This window comes from Podarcis muralis, chromosome 15 (genome assembly GCF_964188315.1).
Source record: "Podarcis muralis chromosome 15, rPodMur119.hap1.1, whole genome shotgun sequence".
Taxonomy (NCBI): domain Eukaryota; kingdom Metazoa; phylum Chordata; class Lepidosauria; order Squamata; family Lacertidae; genus Podarcis; species Podarcis muralis.
This window is the reverse complement of record NC_135669.1, coordinates 39,669,902-39,680,619: the sequence shown is the minus strand read 5'-3', so window position 1 is coordinate 39,680,619 and position 10,718 is coordinate 39,669,902. Positions and strand designations below refer to the sequence as shown.

Here is a 10,718-nt window from a genome sequence, read left to right as displayed (position 1 = left end):
TAATTTGCTACCACAAACTGGGAAGGGGTTTCCCTTCTGCACTCTCCTGCTGCAAGAGGTTTGATTTGAATGGTTTTTCATCAAATCCTCACTTTCTTTAAAACCTCACAAAGCCATCAGCAAAGCAAGGGAGCTCTGCCTTCCTCAACGTGCCCCAACCCCATGTGTTCTGGACTAAAACTCCCACTGATCCCAATTTGAATGGCTGTGTTTTGGGCTCCAGTTCTCAACAGCCCAACTCAGCAGAGCCATTCCACCTCTCCGCTTCACAGACCTCCCTCATGTTGCTCCCAAACCACTGTTGGGAGGCAGATTGAATCATAAACACCAGGAAAGATGCTCTCAGGAAGCGGGTCTTTATATAAGCTGTTGACACAGAGTCTCTGCAGAGGCCTAACTTAAAAGGTGTCTTGCAGAAAGCTAAACTCTTTCTACAAATTCTCCGTTGGGTACATTGTATGTGTGTGTTGTCTCCTTGGTAAACGCCGCACATGCTAACGGTCAGTCTTTAAAGGAGTTTCTTCAGCCGCAGGAGAAAGCTTCGCTGCTTCATTGCTGGTAGAGGTAGGTGAGATGGTAGCCATGTATGTGGGGTGACTGATATCGACACCTTCCTTCCTTCTTGCCTTTGAGGGCCTCTTGTGCAGCCTGAAGAGACAGGGTGGAAAAACTCCCTAAGAGAGGAGTGGGGAACCCATTTTCCAATGGATGTTGCTGAAGTATCCAGCAAGGATGCACAACATCCCTGATCATTGGCCCTGCTGGAATCGGGAATCCAACAACATCTGGAAGGCCACAGATCCCCATCCTTCTTGTAAGTGCCCGGTAAAAGAAGCTACCTAATACCGAGACCATTGCTCCATGAGGCTCAGTATTGTCAGCACTGACTGGCAGGGGCTCTCCAGGGTTTTGGATAGACATTCTCAATCCTTCCTGGAGATGCCAGGAATCAACCCTGGGGCCACTTGACCGCAAAAGCCTGTACTGAGTTACAGCCCTTCTGCAATCCTCCCCTGGCTCTGTTAGGAGAAATTTGCACTGAAATGCAGATAAACATCAGGATTATTCTTTTCAATTCTCAAATTGCTACAGGGATGTAGAGAACGGAAAATGAGAAACGCAACTGAAAATGACGGATCCATCCATCCCTAGTCAATGGTGAGAATTATGGATTTCATTAGACGTCCCCTGTGCACCCCTACCAATTTGAGCACAGTTGATGCTCCTCACTCACCTCTTCTTAGATGTACTTCCCGGAGGCAGGTCAGAGTCTTGCGACAGTGAGCACACCTGTTTTAGTTTCCCCTGCATCTTTGCACCGCCTTGGAGGCCCCAGGTATCACGCAGCTTCATCAGCTTGCCACAATCGGGCAGAACAACCATGTCGGGACTTTCCAGCCGGCAATAAGCTTTCTGGAATGAAATACGAAGACATGCACAAAACCAAGGCAGGACTGGTCGCCTCTGACTCTACTGCGTGAGGATTCCTGGCCTAAATTAAGCTGTGAGGCATCAAACCACACACTTGAGAATGTCCCGTTCGGTGGCTTGCGGCACTTCAAAAATGCAGCGCTGGAACGGAGGACAAGTGTCGTCTTTGAATGCTCAAAAGGAGCTCTCACACGAGCTACTGCTCCCCTTCTGCTCCCATTGTATAGCACCCAGATATACATCTCCATTGTTAAATAACGGTGCAGAAATAGTAGAATACAGGACAAAGCTGGAAGCGTTCAGGCATGGCCAACTTCTTTATAAAGTGGCACAACCACTGGGTGCCGCTGTGGTTTTCTCAGTGAATCGTTATGGAAAAGCTACAATTTAAATGCAAAGCCTTCAAGGCCCTTTGTCGGGTGGATGTTTGCAGCTGTGCAAAGCTCCGGTGAATGCTTCACCCCCACCTCAAATTACCCCCCTCCCCAAAGATTCATGAGGACGTGGTTTTGCCCTTTTTACCCACCCCAGAAATGTTCAGCTAAACGTTACAACTGTTGACAGTTCAGCCCTAGCTAGGTTAGCAACAGGAATAGGAGAAAGGTCGTAGCTCAGTGGACAGATCATCTGCTTTGCATGCAGAAGGACCCCAGCATCTCCAGGCAGGGCTGGGGTGAGCTTTTGCCTGGTAACCCTGGAGAGCTGCTGCCAGTCAGTGTAGACATTACTGACTAGGTGGACCGATAGTCTGACCGATGCAACATTCCTGGGTTGACCCAAAGGCAGCCATGCTCACTGCCCCAACAGCTGGCACAAGCAGACTGTCCACTAGGAAAAAAACAGATGCTTTGAGCACCATTAAAGTTACAATGCAGCCTGTTATTCAGTAGCCTTTCTGCTTGATTTAGATCCCTGTGACGTCTTTAATTTTCCAGAAGAAAACCTCCTCTGCTAACTCTCCATTTTCATGGGGCTGGGAAATCGCACATTAGCAAGCCCTGAGCAGCACAGAACACCATCGATCATAGCAGGGATTTCAACGAAGCAGTGATGACTCAGTCTGTCCCGCTCATCTCCCAGCCTTAATAAAAACTCATAAAAAGATCAAGTTAATATACTGGCAACGCTGGGGCATTTGCCAAGGATCTCTTTGGTGCTATCCGATAGCCCCCACACCTCTGAGAGAGGTGTTATTGAACACGTTGCCTTGTTAGGTCAACCTAAAGGCCCATCTGGGCCCAGTATTCTGCTTCCAACAGGGGCAAGCACTGTAGGATGGCAACAGCCCTTGGCCACAGCACCTGGTGCATGAGAGAGACTGCCTCTGAACAGTCCTATTGCCTCTTTATTGCCCCTAAAGGAGCTTATAATAATAAAAGTGGGTGAGTGTGGAGAGAGAGAGAGAGATGGTAGGATCCTGCAGGTAATCTGGTTCAACCCCTACTCAATGCAGGATCTGCAATGTAGGGCTCAACTGCAGGAGGCACGGGGGACCTTTGGCCTGCCAGGCGCTGCTGAACTACAGCTTCTATCAGCCTAGCAAGCTTGGCCAGTGATGGCTGCGATACCTAACAACTCCTAGTGCCCTTGATGAGATTTTGGTTCTTCTTTGGAGGAAGCCACGGCTGTTACAGTGGCATATGAAAACTTTAAATGTGTGGTGCTGATATGGCCTCTTGCTTCCTGTCCCCGCCTCTTTCTGGACCACTTCAGCCGGGTTAGCTCTGTTGGTTAGAGCGTGGTACTGATGAGGCCAAGGTTGCAGGTTCGATGCCCATATGGGGCAGCTGCATGCTCCTGCTTTGGGCTAGGTGATCCTCAGGGTCCTTTCCAAGTCTATGATTCTATGATCTGCCAATGCTCTGGCTAGAGAAGAAATCTACTTTCCGTGAGAGATTCACATTTTGTTTGAGGCAGGGTGGGAAAACATAGTAATAATATAATAATAATTTATTATTTATATCCCGCCCATCTAGCTGGGTTTCCCCAGCCACTCTGGGCGGCTTCCAACAAAATATTAAAATACAGTGGTCTGTTAAACAATTAAAAGCTACCCTAAACAGGGCTGCCTTCAGATGTCTTCTAAAAGTCTGGTAGTTGTTCTTCTCTTTGACATCTGGTGGCAGGGTGTTCCACAGGGCAGGTGCCACTACCGAGAAGGCCCTCTGCCTGGTTCCCTGCAATGTCACTTCTCGCAGTGAGGGAACTGCCAGAAGGCCCTCGGAGCTGGACCTCAGTGTCCAGGCAGAACGATGGGGGTGGAGACGTTCCTTCAGGTATACTGGGCTGAGGCCGTTTAGGGCTTTAAAGATCAGCACCAACATTTTGAATTTTGCTTGGAAATGTACTGGGAGCCAATGTACATCTTTCAAGACTGGTGTTATGTGGTCTTGGCGGCCGCTCCCAGTCACCAGTCTATCTGCCACATTCTGGATTAGTTGTAATTTCCAGGTCACCTTCAAAGGTAGCCCCACTTAGAGTGCATTGCAGTAGTCCAAGCGGGAGATAACTAGAACATGTGCCACTCTGGCCAGACAGTCCACGGGCAGGTAGGGTCTCAGCCTGCGTGCCAGATGGAGCTGGTAAACAGCTGCCCTGGACACAAAATTGACCTGCGCCTCCATGGTAGGCTGGATGTTGCCCTGCTACCCAGCTGCCTATTGCCACCCTCCACTGCTTTCTCTGCCAGGTCAAAGGAAGCATCGCTCTTACCAGGAACTTGGCCATTTGGTCGGTCTTGCTGTAGCGGTACAATCTGCACAGCTGCTTCTCGTCGAGTGCTGAGAAGAGGGAGACAAACCTCCAGAGCATCCTAGAGCAGGCGGCAAAAGTGGGAGGAGAGGGGGAACTTAAAAACGTCACTGTTCCTTGGAACGTGGGGCAGAGAATGGTGCCAGAAAGCGAGACGGTTGCAAAGAGAGCTAAAGGCTAAAGGCCAGGGGACATGGCTCAGGGGCAGAGCACCTGCCTTGCATGCAGAAGACCCCGGGTTCAATCTGCAATGGCATCTCCTGGAAGGGCTGGGAGATTCCCCTGTCTGCAACCCCAGAGAGCTGCTGCCTGTCAGTGTAGACAACAATGAGCTAGATGGACAAACAGTCTGACTCTGTATAAGTCAGCTTTCTGTGCTCATACGGAAAGAGCTGCAGTTCCCAGAGTGGTTTAACAACCTGTCCCTCTTCAAAGGGAACTTGTAGTCCCAGGAGAGGGCATCTCTCAGCACCTTTAAGAAACTACAGCTCCCAGAATTCTTTGGGGTAAGAATTATTTGGGGTAAGCGATGGCCGCTTAAAGTGGTATCATAGTGCTTTAAAGGTATGGTGTGAACACGGCCTCATAGACATCTCCTTGCAAAGCGGCTAGCTCTGAAATAACACTATAGATTTATTTAGTTATATATTTGACTAAAATATGCATTTTTTGGTAAACGTTTTGCCCTAGCATATGCAATTTTGTACATGTTCCATGGCTCGAAAAGTGTGGTGCAAAATTTGGAGAAATGCAAATTTCAAACGATGGCAGCTTTGGTTCTTGCAGTGTTCTGGGAAGTACGGATTTATAAAGGTTCGCCTTTAAAAAGAGACCTTAATCAATTTTCTCCCCCCATCCCTGGTTGCTTCTCTTACAGAAGTATTAAAGGGAGTTGATAGATACAGGAGCCTTTGACCTCCTGGTGGCCCAATTGATTAAACCAAATCAATTATTGAAATCGGCCTTTGATTAGCTACTTTTCATGGGCAATATAGTATGTCTTGACAGACTTCAATGATACTTAAGAGTCCTTCCCTGCTGAACAAGATATTGAACTACTGCCAGCATTGAACCATCTGGGTTTTTGCCCTGCCATCGCATTCTGCCATTGTCCTTGTAAATCACCCACTTCTGCCCTTTCACAGCCCTATTTGGAGAGTACTGTAAACAGCTTTAGAAGAAAGAAAGAAAAATAGATTATCTTATTATCTGCTTGCAGAGAGCTGGGCAATTGGAATTCCTTCAACCCTCTTGGATCCTTAAGTATTCCGGTAACGAAAAATAAACATTTGCTCTTGGCTCCTATACAGATAACTAGAGAGATTCTTGCTAGAATTTTGCTTTGGACTCTGCCTGACAAACTTGTAAAGCATGCAACTTTTTCTAAGGTGGAGGGGACGACCTGAGACCTACCAGGCTAATTTCATGAATCTTGCACTATTAATGCTATGGGGTTTACATCTGAGCAGATGCCTATAGGATTACTGTACCTTGTTAAGTCTTGTATTACTTACCCATGTCCCTGCTTGCTTCCCACCTACACAGCCTGGATCTTTGTAAACAAACAGATTTAAAAGAGCCTCAGTGAGGAGAGCCAAATTTTAATCATTGAGGGCCAATTTTAATCAATGAAGCTGAGAGCTAAAATCTTTAAAAAAAAAAAAAGCTATCATGGTGCTGGTGATTAAATTGTAATGGGTGAGGCAAACATGAAATAAATACGGTAATTGCCTCCCTCCTCACAATGAATTATAGCTCTTATTTATTAAATCGTAAAGCGCCCCCCCCCCCCATCCTTCAGTAGTTCAGAACAACTGAGGATTTGGTCATATGCAAAATAAATTAAAGTATATTTCCATATGACCTCAATAAGTCTGTACTTTAAATACAAAAGATACAGAAGGAAGCAGTTTTGATAGGGAGCAAAAAGCAGGGAAAGTTTCCCCTCCAGTAGCAGAGGGGTACAGCCAGTGCTTTTTTTTCTGGGGGCACGCAGGGCTACGCATACCCCTAAACATTTTGTGAATCTAAGTTTGGCCTCATTGAGAGCAGTATTTCAATATGAGCGGGAAAAGGGGAGTACCCCTAAACAATTTTTTTAAAGAAAAAAGCACTGGGTAAGTTGTTCCTTGGGGAATTGATTCAGGACTAGCAGTAATGCTACCTGCCTTAGGATTCTGCTGGTATGTTGCAAATAAACGCAGGTTATGGAGGTGCCATGACATTTTTTGTTAACTCTGTTTCATCACAAAGAACACAGGCTCTGTACAGAAGCTACTTCCAAGCAAGGGAATGTCTTTGGTAATAATATATACCAGAGGGAATTGTTGCAATACAGTGGTACCTTGGGTTAAGAACTTAATTCGTTCCGGAGGTCCGTTCTTAACCTGAAACTGTTATTAACCTGAGGTACCACTTTAGCTAATGCAGCCTCCTGCCGCCGCCGCCGCGCAATTTCTGTTCTCATCCTGAGGTAAAGTTCTTAACCCAAGGTCCTATTTCTGGGTTAGTGGAGTCTGTAACCTGAAGCGTCTGTAACCTGAGGTACCACTGTATACCCGCAGCCCCTTAAAAGAGTGCTGCTATTCAGGGAAGGGCACCCACAAGTGGATTCTGAGCTTTGGGGTGCTGTTGCGCAGCCTCATTCTGCGGAAGGCCCCCCTTACTTCTTCCAGTGCTTCAGCTCCCAGGTCTTGCAGTAGTGCTGAAGGAACATGTTGATATGGTCCCCGAGGATGGTCAGGTTCTTCCGTGTGCAGCTCAGCCTCTTCTCCTTCGGGAAATCTTTGGGCAAATTCAGCTTCCGCAGGCATTTCTTGAAGGGTCTCAGGAACTCCTTGCACTGGGGAGGGAGAGAGAAGAAAGTGGTGGTGGTGGTGGGGCTGTAGCAATAGGCAGATTTGTCAGCTTTACTTTTTTTACTTAAGTTCAATTCCCCAACATTCGGAAGTTATTTTGTGGTTTAAAAGCAAACGCATGTGAACTTTTGCATTTCAGTATGTAATGCAATTCTGCCTAATATGCAGATTTTTGCAAAGCAATCTTTCCGGTTATAATGCATTTTGTATGTTACTGATTGGTGGGTTGGTTGCGTTTATATCCCAACTTTTTTTCTCCAAGGTGCTCAAAGCAGTGTATACAGATCACCTCCTCCTCATTTAATCCTCACAGCAACCCTGTGAGGAAGGTTAAGCTAAGGACAGTGACTGGGGACAGAGTGGGGATTCAAACCCTGGTCTCTCAGGTCTTAGTCCGACACTCTGACGATTCCCACACAGGCAAACTAATGCCAGTGTACTGGAAGAAGCAAAGATCACCTGTGTCGAAGCAATGATTCTTCAACATCAACTTCGTTGGACTGGTCATGTTGTTCGGATGCCTGATTATCGTCTTCCAAAGCAACTACTCTATTCTGAACTTAAAAATTGAAAGTGTAATGCTGGTGGTCAAAATAAGAGATTTAAAGACTCTCTCAAGGCAAATCTAAAAAAAATGTAGTATAAGCACCAACAACTGGGAAACACTGGCCTGTGAGCGCTCCAGTTGGAGAACAGCCTTTACCAAAGGTGTCATGGGCTTTGAAGACACTCGAACTCAGGACGCAAGAGAGAAATGAGGTAAGAGGAAGGCACGTTTGGCAAACCCACACCGTGATCAAATCCTGCCTGGAAACCAATGTCCCCACTGTGGAAGGACGTGCAGATCCAGACTTGGCCTCCACAGTCACTTACGGATTCACTGTTAAAACTGTTTATGGAAGACAATCTTATTCGGCTACAAGTGATCACCAAAGCATTACCACACACTGGCTTTATTCACTAATATATGCATGCTTATGCACACTTTACTATTCTATGCATTTTTGTATACTGTACTTTGCCAGGGAACCTCACTGCAAAGTTCAGAGACCTGCACATTTCAAAGGATAGCTGTTTCGCTTTGAGTATTGTTTTGGAAACTGCAGCGTTCTCCTTTATACGTGAACTGAATCTGATTTCTCCTCCATCCCTTGAGAGTGTGTGTATGTATTCTTTGTATTCCAGGAGCAATGTCCAACAGTTTTATGGCCTACGGTTTACGGAACCATGTCCTATGGGTAGAAATGGCTTTCTTTCTCACTATTTTGAAGGTGTCCTGTGTCAGTCCATCTGCGTAGTGGACAAGCGCATCTCCCGACGGCGCGACTCTCGTGAGGGTCTCTCTGTGTGACGTCTCACGGTCTCGGCAGGTTGGAAGCTGGAGCTCAGTCGCCTGCAAACATTTGGACACCCAAGAGGTCACTTTCTTGGGTCCCCGCAGGTAAAAAGTAAACAAAACTGCAATCTCTAAGCAAGAGGCCATCAAGGAAAGTGGCAGAAGAATCAGCTGAGACAATGATAATAGTGTGGACATACAAAGCCAGCTCTATCCTTAGGCAAAATGAGGCAACTGCCTCAGGTGACAGACTTTGGGGGGCGGCAGCAGCCCTCATTGTGAACATAAGAAGAGCCCGGCTGCGGGGTCAGGTCAGAGACCCGTCTAGACCAGCATCCTGTTCTCACAGCCACCAACCAGATGCCACAGTGGGAAGGCTGAAAGCGGGACCTGATCCCAAGAGCACTTTCTATAAGTAAAGTTCCCAACGATTGGTATTCAGAGGCATACTGTCTTCAACAGTGGAGACAGACCACAGCCATTGCAGCTAGTAGTCATGGACAGCCTTAAAGGTGAAGGGACCATTAGGTCAAGTTGTGGACGACTCTGGGGTTGCAGTGCTTATCTTGTTTTACTGGCCGAGGGAGCCAGCATATAGCTACTGGGTCATGTGGCCAGCATGACTAAGCCACTTCTGGCAAACCAGAGCAGTGCACGGAAATGCCGTTTACCTTCCTGCCAGAGTGGTACCTATTTATCTACTTGCACTGTGTGCTTTCAAACTGCTAGGTTGGCAGGAGCTGGGACTGAGCAACAGGAGCTCACCCTGTCATGGGGATTCGAACTGCTGACCTTCTGATCGGCAAGCTCTGTGGTTTAACCCACAGTGCCACCCGCGTCCCATGGACAGCCTTACCCTCCATGAATTTGCCCAATCCTTTTTTTGAAGGCAGCCAAGTTTGGAGTTATCGCCAGCTTCTGTGGGAGCCAATTCCATAGGTTAACTATGTGTTGTGTGAATAAGTTTCTCTCCTGAGTCTCCCAATAGCTAGCTTCACTAAATGACCCCAGCAGATCCATATTGTGCATAAGTTTATACGCCTCTGCCATGTCCCTTGCCCCCCCCACTTGCCTATTTTGGAAACTGAAAAGTATTGGTAACTTTCCAAATGCATAGTCAAAGGAATGGTTTTCTTCTCAAACAACTACAAAATGTACCCATTACACAAATCCTGGCAAACCTTGTTCCTCCACTCTTCTAGGCCTGCCATTCTTCCGGCAGTTGCTTCTCCCATGGACCGAATTCTCCGTTAGCCAAATCCCGCCTCTTCCCTTCTCCTTCTCTGCTCCCTAGGGACTCTCTTTGGGGGCCAAGGGACCCAAAGATGAGCTGGGTGTCGTGGGCCACAGTCTGGCCTGTGTGGGTGTGTTTGAATCTAAGCCGGCGTTTGTGACCTCACCTCTGAGGCGAATTGGTTCCAAATTCCTATGACAAGTGAAGGAAGAGGGATTGCTTCCCTGAGAAGAAACAGGGGGAGTGTTTGGTTGTGTGTGTGTGTGTGTGGCTTAAGTCTCATCTCTTGATGGCTTCCATCATTTGAATGCCTCCTCAGATGTCTGAAGGAATCATGGTCTCTTTTCGAGGAATTTTGGTTGTTCTGTGGAGGTGTGAACGACAACAACAACAAAAAAACACCTTCTGCACTGCCTCAGATGCACTCTTTCATTATTCTCTCATTCCTCCTGCAGGAGAGACCTAGTCACCGAAAGTTGTTGGCAGGACTAGTAAGCATTGGTCCAAATTAAATAGAGGGATTTCCCCTTTAAATACAGGTTTGTTAAATTTATCCTGCGGGCGTTCAACTTTCTGTAAAGTGGTATCCCAGACAAGCATTGGAATCTGTCTCAGATTTACTTTTTGAAAGGAATAATAATGATATCAAGAAATTTCCCGCTCCCTGTACTCTTTATTCTCCGGAAGGTCACTGTGCCCTTTTGCACAATTTTCTTCCTAACAGTTCTCTCTGTCGGCCTCTTTTCTTCCATTTCAAGCTTCTAAGAAGCCTCTGATTTCAAAGGGGGAGATGCCCTCCTTCTGCCTCTAGGCCACTCTCCTTGGTGCTCCTCTGATATATTTCCATCTCTCTCGGTTGAAAACATTTTATTCTCACCCCTCGATAGCCTACTCTCTGCTGAGGCCCTGATCTTTGTGCTGTAAGGGAACACAGAAAACTGACTTATACTGTTAGGCTGGTCCATCTAGCTCAGCATTTCCTACACTGACAGGCAGCAGCTCAGCAGGGTTTCAGATGGGGATCTTGCCCTCATCCCTTCTAGAGACGCCAGGGATTAAACCTGGGACCTTCTGCATGCAAAACAGATTCTCTGCTACTAGTGTCAGG

At 47.0% G+C, this 10,718-nt stretch overlaps 1 protein-coding gene across 1 annotated transcript; it reads right to left on the bottom strand.

The window, feature by feature from the left end:
- Positions 1 to 347: 347 nt before the first annotated feature.
- On the bottom strand, positions 348 to 9,726 carry CHCT1 (CHD1 helical C-terminal domain containing 1). The gene is made up of 6 exons (XM_028708609.2): positions 9,558 to 9,726; positions 8,302 to 8,433; positions 6,849 to 7,024; positions 4,144 to 4,243; positions 1,235 to 1,413; positions 348 to 648 (listed from the first exon to the last, which is right to left on the bottom strand). The coding sequence occupies exons 1-6, from the start codon at positions 9,609 to 9,611 to the stop codon at positions 495 to 497; spliced, it is 795 nt and encodes a 264-aa protein (XP_028564442.2). The 5' UTR covers positions 9,612 to 9,726; the 3' UTR covers positions 348 to 494.
- Positions 9,727 to 10,718: the final 992 nt, after the last annotated feature.

Excerpts from the sequence above, each read along its gene's own strand:
- CHCT1 (XM_028708609.2), bottom strand. The coding sequence starts at position 9,611 with ATGGGAGAAGCAACTGCCGGAAGAATGGCAGGCCTAGAAGAGTGGAGG. Across the intron at positions 7,025-8,301 it reads CACAGGACACCTTCAAAATA|TGCAAGGAGTTCCTGAGACC; the intron begins GTGAGAAAGAAA and ends CTCCCTCCCCAG. Across the intron at positions 4,244-6,848 it reads GAGCTGAAGCACTGGAAGAA|GATGCTCTGGAGGTTTGTCT; the intron begins GTAAGGGGGGCC and ends CGCCTGCTCTAG.